The 24,296-nt window shown below is 46.6% G+C and overlaps 1 protein-coding gene across 4 annotated transcripts in view; it reads left to right on the top strand.

Moving 5' to 3' along the window:
• Window positions 1-788: 788 nt before the first annotated feature.
• The window catches only part of Nisch (nischarin), a 37,752-nt gene continuing 14,244 nt past the window's right edge, over window positions 789-24,296 (top strand). For 3 of the 4 annotated variants that reach the window (XM_036198580.1, XM_036198579.1, XM_036198581.1), the window contains exons 1-13: window positions 790-1,002; window positions 3,032-3,115; window positions 4,116-4,298; window positions 15,534-15,582; window positions 16,619-16,782; window positions 17,037-17,132; window positions 18,393-18,488; window positions 19,386-19,538; window positions 20,128-20,196; window positions 20,607-20,792; window positions 21,243-21,371; window positions 23,586-23,699; window positions 23,987-24,098. In XM_036198580.1, coding sequence (XP_036054473.1) covers window positions 904-1,002; window positions 3,032-3,115; window positions 4,116-4,298; window positions 15,534-15,582; window positions 16,619-16,782; window positions 17,037-17,132; window positions 18,393-18,488; window positions 19,386-19,538; window positions 20,128-20,196; window positions 20,607-20,792; window positions 21,243-21,371; window positions 23,586-23,699; window positions 23,987-24,098 — 1,534 coding nt within the window. In that variant the 5' untranslated portion in view covers window positions 790-903. Of the gene's footprint in view, window positions 1,003-3,031; window positions 3,116-4,115; window positions 4,299-15,533; window positions 15,583-16,618; window positions 16,783-17,036; window positions 17,133-18,392; window positions 18,489-19,385; window positions 19,539-20,127; window positions 20,197-20,606; window positions 20,793-21,242; window positions 21,372-23,585; window positions 23,700-23,986; window positions 24,099-24,296 lie in introns of all 4 variants that reach the window. The other variant, XM_036198582.1, reaches the window with a different exon arrangement.

The following is a 24,296-nucleotide window of genomic DNA, read 5'->3' as shown; positions in this document are numbered from 1 at the left end:
CCAGATCTGCCATGCCCCAACCTTCTGTCTCTCAAGGAGAGCAATGCCCACCTTGGACTTGAGTCAGCTGTACTCTCTGATTCAACAAGAATTCCTACAGAACCCTATCTATATCAGGATTCTCTTCCTTCATCCTCTGGCTGGGCCACCTCTTCTCCAGCTAGTCCCCATGGCTAATGTTTGCTCAATCAAGCCCTGAAGCTTTTGTGTCCAGGGCCAGTCTGTGTCCCCCTCAATCTGAGCTCTTGCAGGATGTCATCTGGGGAACCAGATGGGCAGCACATATCCCTTCCCCTCACCTGCACCTCTGCTTCATATACATTTCCCGTGAACACTCCAGTTTGCAGCCTAGCACACAACGGGGATGTGCTGGTCAATGCAGAATCACCACACTCAATTCTCCATCACTCCATGTAACGACAGACTCCCCTAGCATCAGAGTCACTCTGGTCCTGCTCCAGCTCTAAGTCCGGTTCTTATCGTCTCCATCTTGCTCTTGCTACACAGGGAATGAGCCTAACAGCCAGGAGAGACCCTAGTCATGTCCCCTGGAAACTGAGACCAGGCGAAGCAGACTGACTTCGGAGAGTTCACAAGGCCCCTGGCCTCTAGCCTCCGTGGCTGAGGGCCTAAAGGACAACTACAACTGCCAGAGAAGTAAGACGCTACACAGGGATACAAAAGGCAACTAGGCCAGCCCGCGGGAGCTACGCATGCGTGCCATTGGCGAGTCCTGTCAATTCTGGGCGAGGGGCGGGGCGAGGGCGCGGGAAGGCAGTGGGGCCAAGATGGCGGCGCGGGTGCGGGCGGGGGGCGGCGGGGGCCGGGGGGCGGCGGGACGCTGACCCCGCCCCCTGCTGCTGCCAGTCTGCGCCGGGCGTCGGCAGCGGCGGAACCTGAAACATGGCGACGGCGGCGGCACTCAGCTTCGGGCCCGAGCGGGAGGCCGAGCCGGCCAAGGAGGCGCGCGTCGTGGGTTCCGAGCTCGTGGACACGTACACGGTGTGCTGGGGGAGGGGGCCCTGGCCACCCAGAGCGGGCATAGCGCCTGGAACCAGGAGTCCAAGTCGTGGGGGCTCGAGGAGGGGCCTGGGTCGTCCATCCCGAGAGGGTAGAAGGTTCTGCGGTAGCAAGAGGGAGCCCTAGAAGTGGGGTTTGCAGAGGAAGGGGCCGGGTTGCACAGGTCCTGGAGGAGGTTCTAGGGCGGGGCGCCTGGAGGGGGTTGGGAGAAAGGGTGCGCGATCAGAAAAAGGAGACCTGTGTTGGAGGAATCAGAGGGTAAAGGAGGACCTGGGGAGGAAGGGATGTGTAGATAAGATGGAGTCCCTCTAACTCCTCCAGGCAAGGAGGGATGCCAGCCAAAGAGATCTTGATAGAGGGTCTAGGAGGAAGGGGACTCGAAAAGGGTGGTCTCTGATAGATGCAACCAAAGGAAAGGGCCAGGGATCCTCAGGTGGTGAAGGAGAGGGGGCGGATCTTGATCTGTACCCCACCCCCACACAAGCCAGTCGCAGCCCTGCGAAGTGAGGAAGGGATGTAGGAAAATGGGCCCTGGGCGTCTGGTGGGAAAGAAATGGACCCCAGCCGTTGGGAAAAGAGAAGTTACCTTAGGGCTGAAGTACAGGACCTGCAAATCTTAGGGGACTTCATAGCTTAGGGAAGAGGGACAGTGAGCTTTTAACGTATCCTTGTAGGCCACAAGGAAGGCCCGACAAAAAAGGAAGGTAGTTATGGTGATGGTGTTAGAAGCCCTCTTGAGTCTGGACAGGGTTGGATGCCAGGCCTGCCAGGTGAAAACTTGTTCTGTGGTGGAGGCTCACAGAGCCTGTCTCCTTGTCCTTTGTTCCCAGGAGGGTGGACAGTGGTAAGGGCCTTGGCCCTGCCTTTGCCTCACCCCATTGGCTCCCATTCTAAAGCCGGATCCTGAGGGCTGTTCCTCTAGCCCTTCTCCCCCCTGTAAGGAAGGGGAACCGTCGCTGTGGAATTATGGCTGGTGGCTCCTGGAGCAACAGGCTGGTGCTGGAGAAATGGATGTCCCTGGGGGTCAGAGGAATCAGCCTAGTTGACTATTCCCACTCACCCTTCCCTGCTACACAGACAGAGAGGGTGGGGGAAGCTAGGACCATGGGGTTTGCTCATCTAGTTAAGGGATGAGGTCACTTCACTATGACTAGCTGCAGTCAGTAGAGGCTCATCTCCAAAAAGCTCTTCTGTTCGGGGCTTTGCCCTTCCTCTGACAGGGAGCAAGGTGGTGATCGAAGCTGACCATCATCGTTTGTCCCTGAGTGTGCCGCATTAGATGTTATTAACATACCTGTCTTTTGTCGGGTGTTAGGCCTGCACAGATCATTCCATAATCATTACTTTACTTGATCCTTAAGCCTACCGGGTTTTAAAATGGAGGAATTGAGGCCCAGAGAGAATTTAGGCTCCTAGTCACTTACATAAGCTGCACACAAGCCACACCCAGGAAATGGGATAGCCGGATTTTTGAACCCAGGTTTTCTTAACCACCAAAACCATATTGTCTTCCGTTAAGGCTGATTGGGCCACTGCTGTAGGAGCGTGGTGGTGCCTCAACTCCTGGTTCAGCAGCAGAATTCAAAATCAGTCAGTGGAAAATGTTTGAAGACCTATTCTAGGATGGAGTCAGGGTACCTGAAAAGATGTATAGCAGAGACACTGGTCCTGCCAAGCAGGGTTCTGCTCTACCTCCCTTAGAAGGGGCAGCCTTGCCTACAGCTCAGGTTGAGTTTTGAATTATGTGGAGGCAGAAGGTCAAAATCTAAGGTGTGTTGAGCTAGTCACATTTCCGTTCCTTCCCGATGACCAGAGCACAGCTTTACTCCAGAGCTCACAGGGCAGTGGGGGAGGCTGGGGAAGGCTGGTCCACCACTGCTCAGTAGGGTCAGGTGCACAATGGATGTGGAAGGATGCCTGACTCTGGATTTTGGGGGAGTGGGGTCTGAATACTTTGCAGCTATTGTGGGGGCAGGGTTCCCTTGCCTCAAGGAATCATTTTTCCCTTTAGGTTTATATCATACAGGTTACTGATGGCAACCATGAGTGGACAATCAAGCATCGTTACAGTGACTTTCATGACCTACACGAAAAGGTAATCTGAGGAGTTGGGAGCCTGTATCTCAGGGCTTAGGCGCTTGAGGACCGAGTCTCCATTGTGCCACACATTAATTTTAGGGCAAACCTGCCTTCACATCTCCTTTTTGCTAATTTCTTAAAAATTTATTTATGGCTGGCCATAGTGGTGCATGCCTTTAATTCCAGCACCCAAGAGGCAGAGGCAGGTGGATTTCTGTGAGTTTGAACCAGCCTGGGCTACAGAGTGATTTCCAGGACAGCCAGGGTTGTTAAACAGAGAAACCCTGTCTTTAAAATATATAAAATGTATGTATGTATTTTAGGGGGGATGGGGATGCACACCCCACATATAGAGGTCAGAGGACAGTTTGTGAGAGCTGGTTCTCCTTTTACCACATAGGCACCAAGGATTGAACTCAGATCATCAGATTCAGCAGCAAACGCCTTTACCAGATGAGCCATCTCATGGGCTTTGTAGTTTACTTTAGTAGACCAGCTCCTTAATGCATCTCACAAAAGAACTGGTTGTTCCTAGGAGTTCAGCCCTAGTATGAGACCTTCTAGAGTAGTACATTTAAATTTTGATTTTAAAATTGTCATATTCTTAAGGCGAGCACAATTTTGAACTTGTTCCACAAAATGTATTTTTACTCTTTAATAACAGATTGAGATTACATTTTTTTCCCTTGCTTTTAGAAAGAGCTGCATTTCTGTGGGATGTTTACAGTAAGAGTGTCTTAAAATATAGCACAGACTCTAGTTTTCATACTTCAGGGGGCCATAAGCACTACTTTTCTCAATGTCCCCAAAGACTGAAGATGGATTTCTCACTTGGAGTTATATAAGTATTTCCAGTACTGGGATCAGAAGAGGCCAGGTCGCAGGCACATCAGTTGGAGCACCAATCCTGGGACTGCTACCAGGAGGCTGTAGAAGATGTGGTCATTGCCGGCCTGGATCTTACAGAGGTCCAGAGCTTCCTGGTCTATGGTTGATATGCTTGTGTTTTCTTACAGCTTGTTGCAGAGAGAAAAATTGACAAAACTCTACTTCCACCCAAAAAGATAATCGGAAAGAACTCCAGAAGCTTGGTAGAGAAAAGGGAGAAGGACCTGGAGGTATACCTCCAGACTCTCCTGGGCACCTTCCCCGATGTGGCTCCCAGAGTTTTGGCCCACTTCTTGCATTTCCACTTCTATGTAAGTTCCCTTTGAGGTTCTCAACTTTGCCTACCCACCCCCAACCACCAAAGTTTACGACATAGACCTCAGCTTTGAGGAGAAGCAGACTGGACCCTGACTCTGAGGATAGAGGATGGAGGAGTGTGGTCAGGTAGAGCATATCATGTTTATTGGTGGGTTTATGTTAAGTCAGACTGGCCACATATGTTCTTCTACTACAAGGCATTTTGTTTTGCAAAAATCTCTCTTGACTTTGAAGGTAGATTTTTCTTCCTAATTAATGAGTGAGGATGGACTAGAAAGAAGGAATACCTGTATAGACATACTGTTGCAGTATTACCTCAGACTCAGTACTAATGAGAGAATTTATCACTCTTCGATTTTAAGATTCTTTTATTTTCATTGTTGTACGTTTCTGTGGGGTGTGTACATGTCAGTGTAAACACCATGTAACTCAGAGAGGATGTTGTGTCCCTTGGAGCTCGAATTACAGGAGGCTGTGAGTCACCCAGGGAACTGAGTTTGGGTCCTCTGTAAGTGTGGTTTGCTCTTTTAACTGCTGAGCCATCTCTCCAGCCTGGAATTAGTCATTCTTAATCAGTGAATTGCCATCATGGGGCTCGTGGTAGATACCCCGCTGCCTGTATATTGAAACTGTGTCATAGAGCAGCTCTCCTCTCCCTTCTGGGGGGACTGGTGTGCTACTGGTGACACAATAAACCCTGCTGAGCAGAGGGGTCATCAGTGTGTGGCCGCCCAGAGCTCTATAGCAAGACTGTGTCTCAAAAACAATAAAAGGGAAAACATAATGAAGTGATCAGACCTTAAGAAGGGCAGGTAGTTTAGCAGTGTGAAGCCAAAGTATCCAAAGCCACTTGCAGTTCACTTCTGAGAACTTATTCTAAGGAGAGACAAGGCAACTGGAAAAGCATATGTGAACACAGGTAGTCATTCGAAGATTTGGAGCAGGATACTGAAAACAGTACAGAGAATGGTGGGAAGAAGTTTCTTTTCTTTTCTTTTTTTTTTTTTTTTTGGAGCTGAGGATCGAACCCAGGGCCTTGCGCTTGCTAGTCAAGCACTCTACCACTGAGCTAAATCCCCAACCCCGGGAAGAAGTTTCTTTAAAGAAAAAAAAAAAAAAATCAAGCCAAGCCAAGAGGTATGATGGCATGCATCTGCAATCCAGCACTTCCCAGTAGTAGTCCAAAGCCAGCCTGGGCTGTGCATCAAGATTTGTTTTGAAAATCCAAACAAGGCTGGACATGGTGGCACATGCCTTTTATCCCAGCAGGTAAGGAGCAGGCACATCTCTGAGTTTGAAATTTGCCAGGGCTACATAATGAGACTCCTATCTACAAACAAACAAAAAAAAACAAAAAAAAAGTGGTCAGCCATGCATTTGGACATTATATTTCTGGTATAGCTGTGGACTGTCATGGGACAATAAATATGTAAGAGGAACAAGTCCTTGCCATTCACACTCATACCTTTAATACCCACACTTGGGAGGCAGCAGCAGGTGGATCTTTGTGAGTTTAAGGCCAGCCTGGTCTACATAGTGAGACTCTGTCTCAATGGCCCCCCCAAAAAAAAGCCCCACAAAGAAACAGGTCATAAAACAGTGTATAGACTAGGATTCTAGTTTTACAAGAAAAAGGGTCACATTGATATAGTTGTCTATGAAGACCTATGTGGGTCAGTTTTCTTTGAGAGGTTTTCTGATAGCATGTATCTAATATTTAATTATTTTCCCCTTAAATGATGAAGATGGCCTTGGCTTCTTTAAATTAAATCTTTCTTGAAATTGCAGAGTAAGACTCCAGAATCTTTTTTGGAGTACTAAATAGAGCTTGGAGATTTGGAATTTGGTGATGTGGCTAGCCTCCTGCCACTAAGCTGGAAGGGACCATACACGTTAGACTGTGTCTGTATACCATCTTCTGTTGTGAATGTCTCTTTACATTTTCTTGTGTAAGAAAAAATTCTCATTGCCTGAGTCTGTCAAATAAACATCACAAACCTTCCATTTTTCACTGAAGAATGAAACCTGATAAACATCTCTTTGAAAATAGGATTTGTTGTTAATGCTCTCTTTGGGGAAGTTTTCCTGGCTGCTATAGGCTTGCACAACACTGAGCAGGAAAGGCCTAAAATGCTCTTTTTAATTAATTAATTTTTAAAACAGTGTTTGCCGTGGGTGTCAGGTTCCCTGGAACTGGAATTACAGTTGTGAGCTGCCATGTGGTACTGGGAATTGAACCTAGGTCCTCCCAAAGAGCAGTTGGTGTTCTTAACCACTGAGCCATCTCTCCAGCCCCAGGAATGCTTTTTTTAGTTAGACTTTCCTGCAATAGTTCTAGGACCAGCCTAACTCTGTGGTTCTGGTTTGAAGCATGACCTTGGAGCTATTCAGACATGTTTGAAATTATTGATATCAAACATATACATAGGTTATATAAATCTGGATTTGAAAAGTAATTAACCTGTCATTAGATTAAGATGGGTTTCTCGGGCTGGAGAGATGGCTCAGAGGTTAAGAGCCCTGGCTGTTCTTCTAGAGGTCCTAAGTTCAATTCCCAGCAACCACATGGTGGCTCACAACAGTCAATAATGAGATCTGGTGCCCTCTTCTGGCTTACAGACATATTGTATACATAATAAATCTTTTTTTTTTTTTTTTTAAAGATTTATTTATCATGTATACAGAAGGGGGCGCCAGATCTCATTACAGATGGTTGTGAGCCATCATGTGGGTGCTGGGAATTGAACTCAGGACCTCTGGAAGAGCAGTCGGTGCTCTTAACCTCTGAGCCATCTCTCCAGACCCCATAATAAATAAATCTTTAAAAAAAAAAAAAAAAAAGATGTCTTTCTCAGCCATGGCACTATCATCTTTCTGAAATATGAGGAACACTGCTTAACAGCATCCCTGGCCTTGATTCACGTCTATAACACTTTCCTTCCTGGGGCCCATCCGCTAAAATTCTGATTTCTAGAGGAGACAATGCCCATCTTCTCCTGGTGGGAGGGGCCAGAATCACTCAGCTGAGAGTCATGGGCTAGCTCCTCCTTTAAATTTACCTTTGAACACAGTCTAAGAGCACTGTCAGCTTTTTCTGCAGGCAGGGGCTCTCAAGGGAATCTGTCTTAGCCAGTATCTGCCTGGGGGTTGTTCCCAAGATGTCTGTCTCTTGTGTGCTGGCATTGGATGAGGTGGATAGACTCAGGGAACCTTAGGCTATTATGGTGTGGACTACTTACATTTTATTTTGTTAAGATAGGCTTTCTCTCCATAGATGTAGTTGGCATAAGATTTGCCCCATAGCCCAGGGTGGCCTTGAACTTGCAGTGATCCTCCTTCCTCTCCCTCCTGAGTACTGCAATTACAGTAGATGCCAACATACCTGACTGCGTTATGGTTGTTGCTGTTGTTTTCTTTTTGTTTAGGGAAAAATGCTTTAGGTTGAGATACAATTCACATACTATACAATTCACTGTGTGTGTACAATTTAGTAGGTTTTAATAGACCCACAGAGTTGTGAGGTGATGAACACTGCCGTCTTAATCCCCGGACACTTCAGCGCCTACAGCACAGCCCTCTATTTAGTACAGTAACTGTCTGTCCCTTCCTTTCCCCAGCCCTGGGTACTCCCTGCCTCTATGAGTTTGCTTGTTCTCATTGTTTCCGTGTAGTGTTTTGTATAATATATAGCAACTTCATTTATTTCCAGGGTCCATTCATGTTGTAGCATTAATCATTTAGTCCTTTTATGACTCACATATTCTTTGGAAATACATTCAGAAATCTCTTTTTAGTCTGATTTTGCATCCCATGGTTTCTGTTGCCTACCGACAGCCATGGTTTGAAAATGTTACATGGAGAACTCCAGAAGTGAACAATTCATGAGTTTTAAATGCACCACTAGTGTAATTAACTCTTTCATAGGATTCAGCTCTTTGTCTGTGTATCAACGTTATACACATAGTCACTTAGTAGGCCATTAATCACTTAGTAGCCATCTCAGTTATCGGGTGTTACAATGTCACAGTGCTGTGTCCAGGTAACTCTGATTTTATGTGGTTATAGCCCAAAACACCTGAGTCACAATGATGGCAATTCAGATATGCCCAAATATAGCCATGAAGTGCTTCCTGTAAGTGGAAAAGTAAAAGTAGAAGATACTTTAAGAGACCACATTACATAAGTTTTATTATAACATTACTTTAATAATTTTATTTTAGAGTATTAACATTTGGCTCTGCCTTACTTTAGATTAGACTTTATCATGAGTGTGTGTTTGTAGGAAAGAACAGAGTATATGAACTGTATAGTCTTGGGCATCTGTTTGTTTTAGAGTGTGCCCTTCATGGCTAAGGAAGAACTGTCATACTATATTGTGTTTATCCAGTCATTATCCCCTTATCTGAGATAGTGAGTACATTGCAAGGGCTCCAGTAGGCAGCTAAAGCCAAGGCTAACACCAAGCCTACCTATGTTCTTCCCCACATATGCATATACAGATGTCTTGTTTTTTCTACCCTAAGTTCTTGTGTAGTCTAACCATAACTTTTTCAGATTGAAGTATTGTAGCAAATGTAGCAGGAATTTCTTCTTCACAGTTTCCTGGATAGAAGATTCATTTTTACTGTAGATCTTAACTAATTTATTTTCCTATCAAAGGGCATATCCGAATTCCCACATCTCTACCCCCGCATATTCAGACTATTCTAAATTCAAGTAAGACTGTGGAGCCAAGGTGGCTGCTGATGACTGGGGGACTGCTAGGTGCTGAGTATATTATGTAGACATGCTGGACAGAAGACTGACTCATGTCACTACAGTAGAGACAGGGTGGGACAGCTGGAGAGTTAGTTCATGGTACTCAGAATGCAGTGCAGTTTAAAACTTGTGAATCTTTTTTTTCTGGTTTTTTTCCATTTAATAATTCTGGGCTGTCAGTGATCACGAATGACCACAGAAAAGGGAATTGGGGGAGACTGCTGCATAAGGTTTTGTGCAAATGTGTTTCCTACCTTTTGAGTAGACCCAGAAGAGGAAGGTGAGTTATATAGTAACTCTTGACTTTCTGAGGAACCACCAGGTCATTTTCCATTCTTAGTCACAATGTGTAGGCTCCATTTCCCACATCCTAACCTGCACTTGGGCTTGTCTTTGCTTTATCCTGGGCGTCAGAGTGGGTGTAAGTAGTTCCATTGTGGTTTTGGCTTGCAGTTATTAATTATGCTTAATTATGATTAATGATGCTGAGATTTTTTTTTTAATATATGTGTAGGACATTTATATCTTTGGAGAAATGGATTTAAATCCCTTGTATTTGTAACATTAGGTTTTCTTTTTTTTTCCTTTTTATAATTTATTTTTATTTTATGTGCATTAGTGTGTTGCCTGCATGTATGTGTGAGGGTATCAGAAACCCTGGAACTGGCATTAGAACAGGTTAGAACTGCCACATGGGTGCAGGGAATTGAATCAGGTCCTCTGGAAGAGCAGCCAGTGTTCATAACCACTGAGAATCTCTCCAGCCCCTTTGTTTGTTTGTTTGTTTTTATTTTCTTTTTGTTGAATTTTAAGAGTTCTTTATATATTCTCGATGCTAGACCCTTATCAGAAGTGTGATATGCAAATAACTTACCATGTTCCATGAAGGTTTTTTGTTTTGTTTTTAACCCTTTGTTCTTTTGTTTTGTTTTGCTTTGTTTTGTTTTGTTTTTGTTTTTCGAGACAGGGTTTCTCTATGTAGCTTTGCACCTTTCCTGGATCTCGCTCTGTAGACTAGGTTGGCCTCGAACTCATAAAGATCCACCTGCCTCTGCCTCCCGAGTGCTGGGATTAAAGGCATGCGCCACCACTGCCTGGCCCCTTTGTTCTTTTTTTCTTGCTTGCTTTCTTTTTTTTGTGTGTATTTCAGATCAAATTTAGAGCCTTTTACATACTGAACATGGAGCTGTACCCACAGCTTTTCACTTTATTTTGTAGTTATTGTTGTTCTTTGGTTTTTTATTTTTATTTTTTATTTTTTGGTTTTTTTCCCTCCCTTTGTTTTTTTGAGACAGGGTTTCTCTGTGTAGCTTTGCACCTTTCCTGGATCTCGCTCTGTGGACCAGGCTGACCTCAAACTCACAGAGATCCGCCTGCCTCTGCCTCCTGAGTGCTGAGATTAAAGGTGTGTACCACCACCACCCAGCGTTATTGTTGTTTCTTAAGATAGGGTCTTTATATAGCCCATGCTGGCTTAGAACCATATAGAATAAGCTGGCCTCAAACTCACCATCCTCCTGCCTCAGCCTCCTGAGTACTGTGATTATAGGCGTGTACCACCACATATGGCTTCCTTTACTTAATAATATCCTTTAAAAAATATTTATTTTTATTTTATGTGTATGGGTGTTTGCCTGCATGTATATATGTGCACCACATGTGTGCAGTGCCTGTGAAGGCCAGAAGAAGGTGTCAGATCCCCTGGCACTGGAGTTATGGACAGGTGTTAGCTACGTGGGTGCTGGGAGTTAAACCCTGGTCCTCTGCAAGAGCAGCAAGTTTTCTTAACCACTGAGCTCTTGATAGTATTCTTTGAAACATACATGTTTTAGATTTTGACAAAGTTCATTTTTGTATATTATGGTCACTTATATTTTGGTGCCCTATCTGAGAAACCATTGACTAATTGGTATCACAAAAAAATTTATGATTATATTTTCTCTTACGAGTTTTGTTTTTATGTTTAGGACTTTGATCCATTTTGAATTCATTTTTTGTATATGGTATAAAGTAGAGGTCTAGTTCAATTCTTTCATAGTTTGGATTTTAATGATAAGGAAAAAACATAATTTCTCTCCCCAGCCAAGTCAGAAATGGGAACTCAAGGGATGAGGCAGCCTTTGTCCCTCTCCGCTGGGTAGCTGCACTCCCAGCTTCCTAGACTCCCTGTGATAAGCCTGTCCCAGAATGTCTAGAGAAGTTTCCAAACTCAATAGAATGCCGCAGTCCCATTGAATATCATAACCACAATCATTCTGAGGAGGACACCTCACAGAGGACTTGGAAATAGAGCCAAGTCTGTCTCCCAGACCTGCTCGTTTCAACCAGTTAATTCCAAGTCAGTCATTTAACTTTCCTGGGCCCTGTTCTGTTTTGTGAGCTGGGAGGTGATAATCTGGGCACCTTCTGAAGCCTGCATGAAATTGTACAGTGAATATCTGAGGCTTAAAAGGAATGGGTCAGGGCTCACCACATGTCACCACACTAGGCTGTTCTGGGAAGGAAAGCTGCTCAGTTCTCTTCACAGGGGATGTTTATATCATTTCCTTATTTTAAAGCCATTTGGCTGTAACAAAAAAATTTTTTTTAATTTGAAATGAAAGTATCAACTGTTGGTTTTAGATCCGTTTTATTTTTATAGTTTGTTTTAATTGCACAGGGCTGAGGTTGTGAATGATAACAAGCCTGCTTGGTGTGTTTGTTTTTCAACCTCTAGTCTTGAAGCTCTTTAAAGTTTATATGTGAATAATTCTTCAGTGGGGAATTTTTGCTTATAGTTGAATCACATATAATATGCCTGACTTCTACTAGCACAAAATAAAAGCTAGACAAGGCCCCTCAGCCGTATGTGTATCCAGATCACACCCAGGTGGTGGCCTCAGGGCATGTAATTAATGCCTGGTTAATGCCCACTGACAGGCACACCGCTTTTGCACCAGCCAAGCAGAGGTATCGGGGACTGGGGTTTCTAATTGAGCATCGGCATTGTGTATTTAGGGGTACACTTATAGCTGGGCTCTGTGACTAGGCAAGCTAAAATATAAATAGCCTAAGTAGTCCATGTGGTGTTGATGGGAAGCCCAAAGAGGAGATATAACTAAGGTAGACTGCTTATCTAGAATGGGACAGGCTCTGGGTTCCTTCCCAGCACAACAGATTTTAAAAAGGAGAGAGAGAGAGAGAGAGTGCGTACCTTTTTCTCAGGAGTGCACACCAACATGTGATCCTAGTCAGCAGTGGCATGACTAAGTCTGTAACACATCTATTGTCAAATGTTATTTTACAGATGTGTCACCCCAAAGCACTTCAGGTCCCTCAGCACAAATATAATATGGCATATGGAGAGCTACCAGTCCCCACATTTCCCCACTGAGCCCCCTGCCCTATTTCTTCCTGGCCCAGAGAGAGGCCTGGTGCCGTACGCCTTTGCCCACAGGTGCAGTTTGACCAGGGAAACTAGTGTTTTAGGTTTGCAGCTGGGAATTGCTGTGTTCCACTGGTTCAGGCTCTCTTCTAAGGTGAAGGTCAGCCTGAGGAAGCCAAGTAGGAAGACCAACCACGCTCTTCCTGTGCACAAAGTGGAGAGCAATTGTTACAGTTTGCTTTTGAGATTCCTCAGGAGTTAAAGCACAGCTCTGCCCTTCAGCAGGGCTTTCATCTAGCATGATTCTTTCACTTTGTTCTGTCTGAATCAATACCAGTTGTCCAAAGACATGCGCCCTGGAAGGTGAGGACCGCCTGGCGCTGATGACAGGGCAGGAGGCCCTTTTTCTCAAGAGCCCTTTAACAGGTTCCTTGTGCCTACACAGTGTCTGAGAGGCCTGGGGGTGGGGGGTTGAAGGAAGTGTAGATGGCAGCCTCTGGGACCTTAGCACTAGGTGTTCTGGCTAGAGGAAAGAAGGGCATGGTTCTCAAAAGTGTGTGGGAGACTTGTTTGCAGGCCATTCCAAGCTGTTCCTTCACTTCAGATCCTCACAGCTGCCAGGGGAAACTAATGGGGTTTAGGAGGTGGTAAGAGACTGAAGTTGAGTGTCAGAGAACTCGTAGCCTCTGCCGGCTGGAGCCCTGTTCCTCTGTTAGCCTTTGACATTTTGACCTGTGCCCTGAGCTCTCTAACGCTGAGGTATATTGGTTTATCTTCTCTTTGGCTTTTTGTACACTGAGGGATGAGGTGGGAGAGGAACAGTTCTTATATATAAAAGCAGACTATATAAACACAACTTTTAAAGATCATAGGGTCAAGAGAAAACTGGGATAATATTTTGTTTGGTTGTTGTGTTGTTTGGTTGGTTTGGTTTGGTTTGTTTTTAGAGACAGGGTTTTTCCGTGTAGTTTTGGTGCCTGTCCTGGATCTCACTCTGTAGACCAGGTTGGCCTTGAACTCACAGAGATCCACCTGACTCTGCCTCCCGAGTGCTGGGATTAAAGGAAGGCTTGTGCCACCACCATCTCCCAATGGGATAATATTCTTAATATTCCTGGAGTCAAAGGAGAGACCTCACTGTCACAAAGGAAAAGAATTATAAGTTAAACATAAAAACGAAAACCTCACTATGTTAAGAAGACCACTTTGAACAAAAGACAAAAGTATATGCAGGCTGGGAGGAAATGCTTACTGCACATTCACAACGATTAAAATTGCTATCAGAAGCTGGGTGAATGGCTCAGATCTATCCCAGCTATTTGGGAGGCTGAGGCAGAAGGATTCTGAATTTGAAGCCACCCAAGTAACTTAGAGATTATATTTCAAAATAAAACACAAAAAGGCTGGTTGCTGCAGTTCAGTGGTAGAGGCCCCAGATTCAGTTCCCGGTATTTGAGGGGGTAGTAGCTATGATGTACGAAAGATGGTAAGGAAGAGACAAACAACTGATGGGAAAAACAGGAAAAGGACACCCTGTTCCCTACAGCCTGGTGCTTTTTAAGTCCCATAAATACATAAATTGCGTGTCCTAGTGGCAGAGTGTTCCATGAGTTTCAAGGGTTATTTGCCGCTCCATCTGGACTTGTTTACAAAAAGACATGTGGACTGCTATCAGTCCAGTTTAATTTCTTACCTCCGGGAGGTGGGGCTAGAGGTTTGGGTGGGGGTCTCTAGACCACATGATTGTTTTGTTTTGTTTTGTTAGAGTTTTAGTATTTTATGTGTCTGAGTGTTTTGCTAACTTGAATGTTTGTGTACCATGCCTGTGCCTGGTACCTGAGGAGGTTAAATTCCCTGAAACTGGAATGACCAATGGTTGTATGCCACTATGTGAGTCTGAATCTAAGTCCCCTGGAAGAGCCACAGTGTTCTTAACAACTGAGCCATCTCTCTGGGCCCCCATGATTGTTTTGAGTGCAGAGGCAACTGGTTACGTTTAGAGAGGACCAAGATAACTGCTTTGTTGGTTTATAGCCACATAAAATTGGAGTGTGCCTAAAGCTCTCCCTGTGTAACATGGCACAAGGTAACAGCTACCTCTTATAGGGTGGTGAGAGAAGGCAGTGAGCCAGGACCTATGGAGTACTTGGGCATTGTCTGGTTGACTTCAAGCCAGCATGTTAGCTGTTAATGTGAGTGAGCACTGGTTCTTGCCATGCCTCTTTGTGTCATTTGAAAACCCTTGCTGCGTCTGTCTAGTGACCCTGGGGCTTTGTGGTACTGCTGTGACTCTGGAAGGAGTGAGCACAGGAAAAAGACAAGTATCCACTCTTTCTTTTTTCTGTTTTGGTATTTCAAGATAGGGTTTCTCTGGGTAACAGCCCTGGCTGTCCTGGAACTTGATTTGTAGACCAGGCTGGCCTCAAGCTCACAGAGATCTGCCTGCCTCTGCCTCCTGAGTACTGGGATTCAAGGCATGTGCCACTACAACTGGCTTAGTGTCCACTCTTTAAGAAACATTTGACATGAGACAAGGTGGAAATAGCCATTCCTAGGGAAAGTTGGTATTGCAGAATCATGTACTGTACGGGGTAATCAGGGCCTCTCTTCCAAGAGAAATGGGATTTCTTCTCTGTCACACCCACTCCTGGGGGTCCCAGAGTCGCTTTAGGGAGCTGCTGGCTCCTGGGCCGTGGTACCCTCAGCCCGTGCCTGTACAGACCTAGAGTTGCTTTTGAGGAAACCGTTCAGCTGTCCATCTATCTGGAAATACTTAGTTACCTTTCTAAGCTCCTTGCCTCATTCTGGAATGAGTTGCTTTAGTTGCTCATCATCTGGAAGCCATGTCCTGCTTGCTGCCTGCAGGCCATGTGGTCTTAAGGGAGCCGCGGGTGCAATCCCACCAAACAGTGATTGTTTTGTTGCTTGACTGTGCGGTTCTCAAGCAGGAATTCTGTAGATGAACGGTCTTATTGCAGTGTCAAAAGACTGACACCCCTGAGATCTAGAGTTGGCCCTGAGGAGCCAAGTGAGTACACAGCAGGGAGTGTACACCATCAGTGATGGGCAGACGGACTTCTGACTGCAGTGTCTGTTTCCTCCCCAGGAAATAAACGGCATCACTGCAGCACTGGCTGAAGAACTCTTTGACAAAGGTACATAGCCATTGGCTCTTGAAATGTTGCCTAGTCTAGTAGGTAGCTGTAGGCCCAGGGTAGCACTAAACTCATCTGTTAGAGCCTAGCCAGGTCCCACCTCCTTGAGGGTGTTAAGTCCCTGGCCCTAGCTCCCAGCCCAAGTCTACCCACCAACTTGCCCTACAGCTGAGGATCCTTCAAGTTAAGATTCTTCATTATAATTGTATTATTGTGGGGTATGTGTGTGTGGGCACATGTGTCACAGCACACATGTGGAGATCAGAGGACAACTTGGTAGAGTCAGCTCTCTCCTTCCGCCTTTATGTAGGTTCTGGGGATCAAACTCAGGTAGCCAGGCTTGTGTAAGGTGAGTGCCTGGGACTCACCTCAGTCTCAGGATCTATTCCCAAGCTACACTGGGTGTTGAAAGGTGGCTGGCATGCTGCCATCTTGCACCTGATTTGTCCTTGCTTGGAAGTGTTCAGATTGCAAGTAGAAGCCAATCTTGGGTCATGGTTTTATTAACAATTAACAGTGGTGGAATGAGCACTCCCTGCCAACAACAGTCTTACATGTAGCATCTTACTGCCTTCCCTGAGGTAAAAGTAAGGACACTGGTGGTCAGAAGCTCAGAAACTTGGTAGAAGGAGCAAGTTAAGGTTTAAACACTAGCATCCTAGGTCTATAGTTGACCCCAGTCTCTGCATATTAGAGGATGCAGAGTAGTTGTGACACCTAGACACTGCCTCTCCCAGCCTTCTCTTGGCTCAGTTCCTTAGACCTCTCCTCGGTCTCACTCTTCAGGATGGCTCCCCAGTCCCACAGCCCATCCCTTCTCTCTCATCATGTGTCTAGGATTGCTCTGTGCCCAGATGAGCTCAGAAAGGCTGCTCCAGTGTACCTAAGACTGTAGCTTTGCATGGTGGGTGGGGTGGGTGCATGTCATAGGTGCTTGCTGCATGCTTATTGACTGTTGGCTTCGTGTTTACATTCCCTGGCTGTACAACAGGCTGGGGCGGGGCTGGACACTCACCTTTGGGTTTGGCTGTTACAGGAGAACAGCTTCTGGGAGCCGGTGAGGTCTTCGCCATCAGGCCCTTGCAGCTCTACGCTGTCACGGAGCAGCTACAGCAAGGAAAGCCTACTTGTGCCAGCGGCGATGCCAAGACTGACCTTGGGCACATCCTAGACTTCACCTGTCGCCTTAGGTACCTTAAGGTAAAGATGCAGCAGCAAGATTGTAGGTCATCTCTCAGTTGGCTCTCATGCTTGACAGCTCACCAGCTGGAGTGTGTGAAGAGACCGAGGCGCTTCTGCCTGTGAGCACCAGGGGGCATCCTGGCTCCTTGTCCGAACACCACCGTTGAAGTGGTCAAGCTTTGAGTGTGACAGCTGCTGCCACACTCACTCAAGAGTGCAGAATGGGAGCCATTACTACAGCATCCCTAACTTCAGTCTGTCTTTGGCCTCAGGTTTCTGGCACAGAAGGACCTTTTGGGACCAGCAACATTCAGGAGCAGCTCCTGCCCTTTGATCTGTCTATATTCAAGTCTCTTCATCAGGTGGAGGTAAGGCCCGAGACTGCTAGTGAGCAGGCGGGACTGAGCCCTGCCTAGCATCGTCTTGCACTGTCGTCCGTACGTAGGGACGGTTGTGATAGCAAGAGGTAAGGCACTGCTGCCCTCATAGTTAGCAGTGTGCTGGCAGATTCTGTCCAAGAAAATCAACCAGAAAGGAGCAGGACAGAAGGGGAACCCTTTTCTGTCCTCAGCTGGTTTGCAGCTCTCCATCCCTGCTGTAGGCAGCAGGGAAGAAGTATTAGGGAGCAGAGCATCAGAACTTAGTTCCCTCCAGCCTCTCACGGAGTCAGGAACATGTGTTCTTCAGGTAGAAGTCACGGAATTCATCCTAAAAGCCAGACAGAGGCAATTCCAGATCTTTGTTTTCCAAGTCAGAGCCTTAAAGGCTCTTTGCCCTCTAGGGCACCTACACCTAACAAGAAATGCTTTATATTACTTCCTACTGAATTCTGGTTCTTAACACTAATTGTGTTGTCATTTTAAAAAGAAAGGGGAGTCAGTAATGAACAATAAAAACAGTAAAACCATGTGTTTCCTGAACTTGGCTTTTGTCTTCAGCTCTACCAGTGCCCATGATTCTTGATCAGGTCTCCCCAACTTCTTTGTGAAATGTGGATGCTTTTGTTCTCAGTTTACAATCGAGGAAACTGAGGCTTGGGAGAAGGAGGAAGTTAGACTAGGATATAGAATTTGACTGAATTCCAGAAGCCTGCTCCCATTGACCTGTTCTTACCTCAGGACAATGGGGCAGGCTAGGTAAGCAGGAGAAATGCTCAATGTGCTGTGGAGGAAACGTTCCTTGTTCTCTATCACTGATTCCCATATCCTACCTATTCTGTTGACTTGACAAGCTCCAGGTATCCCTTAGCCACAAAAGTGGTATTTGTGGCTCATATTGAGTCTGAATGTCCATTTTTGAGACAGGGTCTCACTGTGTAGCTCTGACTGTCCTAGAACTCACTCTGTAAACCAAGCTGGACTCAAACTCACAGAGATCTGCCTGCCTCTGCCTCTGCCTCCTAAGTGCTGGGATTAAAGATATGCACCACCATGCCTAGCTAGATGCCTTTCTTACTAGATGCTTAAAATGTTTAGCAGCACTGAGTAGCACTGGGGGATTAAAGAGGCCAAGTTTTGAGTCATCTCTTGTCTAGGGATTTGAGCTTGCCTGTGGGATGAACATCTAGTTCCTGCGGTTTCTGAGGGGCCAAGATGCCATTTCTGAGACACAGCTGTTGTTTGTTCCAGATAAGTCATTGTGATGCTAAGCACATCCGAGGGCTGGTCACCTCGAAGCCAACTTTAGCCACAATGAGTGTCAGATTCTCAGCAACCTCCATGAAGGTAACTCTGCCTTGTGTTCTCCTGGGGCCTGGCCTGTGGGGCATAGCTTTGTTACTGAAGCTGGTAGAACTTCCTCTGAGTCCAGCAAGCGCTGGCTTAGCACTCATTTGTATCTCAGCGTCCATGGCCTTGAAGGTGAGGTATAGAAGGCTGGGCCCTGTTTGGACGTGAGCAACAGAAATAGTGTGGGTGTAGGGGGTTTCTCTCACCATATGTGGATGTCATCATGATCATGTAAACCCCTCCCTTAGCATGGAGACTGCATATGGTAGCGTATTTTGTGACTTCTGATCAAGATTTCGGTTTGTTGAAAATTCTTTCTCTTGAGGCTGCTGACTCAAAGAAGCTTTAGAAAGAGCAGAGGGTAGCTACCTTGTCCTCTGGGAAGTACCCCTTGCCATGTAGCCACAGGAACTCAGGGTGACCCCTTGTAAGAAGATGTCTTGTAGGCATCAAAAGTCAGGCCGAGAAGAGCTGCCTTCCTGTCTTGTGGTGATTGATGCCCATGCTGCTGCTCTGTCTCCATGATGATTCTCTCCCTGTGAAGTCATGGTTAAGGGATTTGTTGTCCACAGAGGAGACCATTCTGAATGCATGGTTGCCTGGCAACATCGTGAATTCAGACCTTCAGCCTCTGAGGGTTAAGCCAGGAAAGACATCACTGTTTAGCAGAGGTCCAGGGGTGCTTGACTAGCATTTGTTCCTGAAGTCATAGGACCAGAACATATTCCAAGCCTTTCGGTTATTTCACAATCGTTTTAAGACACATAAACCAAAGCCCATTTAATGCAAGCTCATTTCCACATGCTAAATATGCTTCAACTCTTCCTTAAATTTTGCAACGATGGCACGTTCTACTTCGTGTTGTGTGAGGATTCAACAGATGTTCTTATGCAGGAAGTCCTTGTTCCTGAAGCCTCCGAATTTGATGAGTGGGAGCCAGAAGGCACAGCCCTTGAAGGCCCTGTGACTGCTGTTATCCCTACATGGCAAGCGTTGACCACTCTAGACCTGAGCCACAACAGCATCTCTGAGATCGATGAATCTGTGGTATGCTTGCAGCAGCCTCCCAAGGTTTTCAGACCTCCCAGGCCCTAGGAATGGCTATTATAGTTTACTTTTTCTGAAGGCCCACAAAAAAAAAAAAAAAAAAAATCTATTCATGCTCTACACATTGTTTGTAGTTTTTAAGTTAAATTTCAAAGTGAAAATGTAAAATGGTGTGTAAATACATAAAACCAAGCGAAGCATATGAACTATGTATGCATTTAATATAACCAAACCATGGCAAATGATAATATTCATTCCTAAGGAATAGCAGAAAATTCACTGCCTAGAACGCAGGTATACCTGTGTTAGAGTAACATCCCAAGGTCTCAAGAGTGTGATCCTTTTGTGACCCTATGGGGTGGGCAGGGTTAAGAAAGAGCAGGTCCCCGCCCTTGTGGGTGTCACCATTGTATTACTTAAGCCAGTTGTTCTGCGGACTCCTTTGGGTTCCTGCTGAGTGGACACTGGGAGATGTCAGTGGCCCTGCAAAGACAAGCCAGCCTGAAATGTGTGTTTAACCACTGGGTACATGGACTGGTGTAGGGCCCTACCTTCTTGAGTAACACTGGACATTCTTTTCTTTCATAAGAAACTGATCCCAAAGATTGAATACCTGGACCTGAGTCACAATGGAGTACTAGTTGTGGACAACCTACAGGTAGTGTTCTCCCACTCGCTCTCTAGGGCCCTGCTCTCCTGATGGTCCAGAGGCTGGAGAAACACGGCACCCTAGGGGCAGCAAGCATAGGTGGGGACTTTGCCTTCCTCTTAGGCATCCAGGGATGCACTGATTGTTTTAGTTCCAACGTGTTCGAAAAGCTGAGTATGTGCAGACTGTGATGGTGGTAGGCAGGCTGATTTTCAGTGCTCACCCCTAACCTCTCTGCTGGGGATACATACCACTAGTTATGGCGTGTAAAAGAGGAAAGAGGGACTTCCCTGCCCAACAGTTGTCAAAAAGATTTGCAAGGCTGCCTCACAGAACTGGTCCCCTTGGGTCTGAAAGGGCACAGCGACCTCTCTGGAGGCCTGACCTGTGCGGCCACTGTGTCTCCCCTGCCACTACAGCACCTCTACAACCTCGTGCACCTTGACCTGTCCTACAACAAGCTCACCTCCCTGGAAGGCGTGCACACGAAACTGGGCAATGTCAAAACCCTCAACCTGGCGGGCAACTTCCTAGAGAGTCTGAGCGGCCTACACAAACTCTACTGTCTGGTTAATCTGGACCTCAGAAATAATAGGATTGAGCAGGTGAGCACTAGCCCTGAGGGCCTCAGGAATCTGGGATTGCTAGGCCTTGGTGTTTGTTATCTACTTGTTGTTGCTGGGTTTTTGTTTTGTGTGTGTGTGTGTGTGTGTGTAGCTGAGGATCGAACCCCTGGCCTTGCACTTGCTAGGCAAGCGCTCTACCACTGAGCTAAATCCCCAACCCCTGTTTTTTTTTGTTTTTTGAGACAGGGTTTCTTTCCTGGAACTCACTTTGTAGCCCAGGCTGGCCTCAAACTCACAGAGATCCGCCTGGCTCTGCCTCCCGAGTGCTGGGATTAAAGGCATGCGCCACCACTGCCTGTCTGGTGTTTGTTATCTTAAAGGAAAGAAAACCAATAGGATTCTGTTCACTTAAAATTAAGCAGCCATCAAGTGTGTAGTCTGTTGCTGAAATGTTCGAAGAAGGGACCAAATGGCACTTATGTCTTTCAGTTGGAGGAGGTCAAGAGCATAGGCAGCCTACCATGTCTGGAGCGTGTAGCCTTGTTGAACAACCCTCTGAGCATCATCCCTGACTACCGGACCAAGGTGCTCTCCCAGTTTGGAGAACGAGCCTCTGAGGTAAGCCCCAGAACCACCAGCAGAGCCCAGAGACTAGCAGGGTGGATTCCAGGTCTACATAGGCAGAACAAGGCTCTTGTCTGCTTCAGAGGGGTGTCTGTCTTTCAGATGTGCAAGTCCACTGCTCCCTGTGGAAAGGCTCCCTGCAGTTCCCAGGCCTCTCCCATCAGTTGTATATTCCCTGAGCAGGCTTCATGTGTGCCAGAACTTCAGGCCAGGAAGACTCCAGGAACACATAAGCACAGAGGGATTGTCTTCAAATTTTAAAAAATTCATTGGAAACTGGGGGTGGTGGCGGCAGAGGCGCACACGCCTTTAGTCCCAGCACTCAGGAGGCAGAGGCAGGCGGATCTGTGAGTTCGAGGCGAGCCTGGTCTGCAGAGTGAGTTCTAGGACAGCCAGGGCTACACAGAGAAACCCTGTCTTGAGGACTAGGAAGGTGGCTCAGTTGATAATGTGCCAGCTCTGAAAACACAGGGACCTGAGTTTGATCCCTAGGACCAGAGTGAAAAGAAAAACAAACCGAAACAAAACAAATAACAGAAACCCTGTCTTGAAGAACCAAAAAATACATTGGATATTTTAGACAAGGGGCATAGGATAAGATGCCTAAAATTATATGTAAGATTTTTATTTAATTTATGTAAGATGCCTAAAATTATCAATTTCTTGGACTGCTGGTAATCCTGTTGCTTAACTACCAACCTTGAGATTTTTTTTCCTTTACTGGATCAATCCAGCCCTGTGCCTGCTGCCTACAACAGTACAGGTGCCACCATGCTAACCAAGACAGTTCTTACTCCTTTCCCTCAGCTTCCAGCAGGCTTTGTCCCCATGCCCACCCTCTCACCAGTCCGAGAACTTATTTCTGCAGACTCCAGGCAGAATCTGAGGGTCTGTTTGCATCTGTCTCCAGCCTTCTCTGTGCCCAGCAAGCCACTTTGTCCACATTATCCCTAAGATCATTTTCTTTCCTTCTCTTTCTTTTGTCATTATCTTTTTGAGACAGGGTTTCTCTGTGTAGCCTTGGCTGTCCTAGAACTCACTCTGTAGACCAGGCTGTCCTTGAACTCACAGATCCCTCTGCCTCTGCCTCCTGAGTGCTGGGACTAAAGGCCTACACCACCCCACTCCCCACCCCCAGTTTCCAGTGCATTTTTTAAAAGTTGAAGACAATCCCTCTGTATTTATGTGTTCCTGGAGTCTTCCTGGCCTGAGTGCTGGGATTAAAGGTGTGTACCACCACTGCTTGGCCTTAAGATAATTTTCATAAGATGTCATCTCTTGCTGGAGATAACTGATTATACTTGTAATTCCAGAACTCAGGATCTAAAGCAAGAGGGTTATCCAGAGTCCAGGGCCAGCCTAGGTGATGTAGTGAGACTGTGTCTCAAAAAAAAAAGGGTGGGGCTGGGGATTTAGCTCAGTGGTAGAGTGCTTGCCGTGCTTGCCTAGTAAGCGCAGGGCCCTGGGTTCAGTGGTAGCGCACGCCTTTAATCCCAGCACTTGGGAGGCAGAGCCTGGTGGATCTCTGTGAGTTCAAGGCCAGCCTGGACTACCAAGTAAGTTCCAGGAAAGGCGCAAAGCTACACAGGGAAACCCTGTCTCGAAAAAACCAAAATAAATAAATAAATAAGCAAACAAACACATAAACAGACAAAAAAGTACCCGTCCAGTGCTTTTGGACAATCCTTTGTGTGGTCTTTCTGCCTGCATGCCAGCCCACAGCTCTGCAGACTCCTGCCTTCTCCCATACACTGTGATCTTCGCCCCACTCCTCCCTTGTCCAGAAGGTTCTCTTCCTGCTCTCTGACAGTGTCAGGTCTGCCTGTGTTTGCCTATAAGTAAGTCCTCAGTCCACTCACTCCCTTCTCAAGAGGCTGCTGCCCCCTCTTAGTGGAGAGGGACTCCTGAGGATGGATTCAGCTATGTGGGACCACCATGGGCCCTCCAAGGTGGTTCCAGGGCACTTACGTCGTGGTGAGGAGCCTCTCTTAGCCTCCAGTATCTTCTCAGGGCCTGTAGGGTGCTCAGACCCCGTCTTAGCAGGACCCACCATTTCTCCAATGTGCTTCGGTGGTGAGGAGCCTCTCTTAGCCTCCAGTATCTTCTCAGGGCCTGTAGGGTGCTCAGACCCCGTCTTAGCAGGACCCACCATTTCTCCAATGTGCTTCGCCAGTCTCCATGCTGTGAGCTACTTTCTGGACTCTGCAGATCTGTCTAGATGATGCAGCAACCACAGAGAAGGAACTGGACACTGTGGAAGTACTGAAAGCCATTCAGAAAGCCAAGGATGTCAAGTCCAAACTGAGCAACACAGAAAAGAAGGTAAGCATTTAGGGTAGGAGAGCCAGCCAAGGATGGAACTTTGCTTGGGGAAACTGAGCCATGGACTCCCTCAGGTCTCTGATCATTACCACCCCCTTCTCCCCATGAAACCTCAGGCTGGGTCCTCAAGTGGTACAGTGATGGGCCTACTGCTTGACTGTATGAGATCGTTTTCAACATCCTCTGGTTGGGGGATGCTAAGCTCTTTCCTCCACATCACTGGCCTCAGCTTTCCTGTTCTTCGTGTTCTTTCCTCTCTCCTGGACTGACTCAGTGTTCTTCCTCAGGTTGTTGAGGACTCCCGACTCTCAGCTGCTCCCTGCATCAGACCCAGCAGCTCCCCACCCACTGCAGCTCCCACCTCAGCCTCCCTGCCTCAGCCTATTCTCTCCAACCAAGGTAATCATGAATAGACCTTCCTCCTAGCTGAGCTGCTTGGTGCTGCCTGGACCACAGGCAGAGCTAGGCTTGAGGGAGAAAGGTTGGCACTTGCTTCCTACAGGGTCAGGAACGGGGAGGGTAGCATCTTCTGCAGGCTGGCTCCTTGGGTGGCACATGGCAGGGAGGTGCCCGGCCTGATTTCAGCGCTATTGTTTG

The sequence above is a fragment of the Onychomys torridus genome, chromosome 9 (assembly GCF_903995425.1).
Source record: "Onychomys torridus chromosome 9, mOncTor1.1, whole genome shotgun sequence".
NCBI classification, from domain to species: Eukaryota; Metazoa; Chordata; class Mammalia; order Rodentia; family Cricetidae; genus Onychomys; species Onychomys torridus.
Note: the sequence above shows the minus strand (reverse complement) of the source record. Positions and strands in the feature narration are given on the sequence as shown.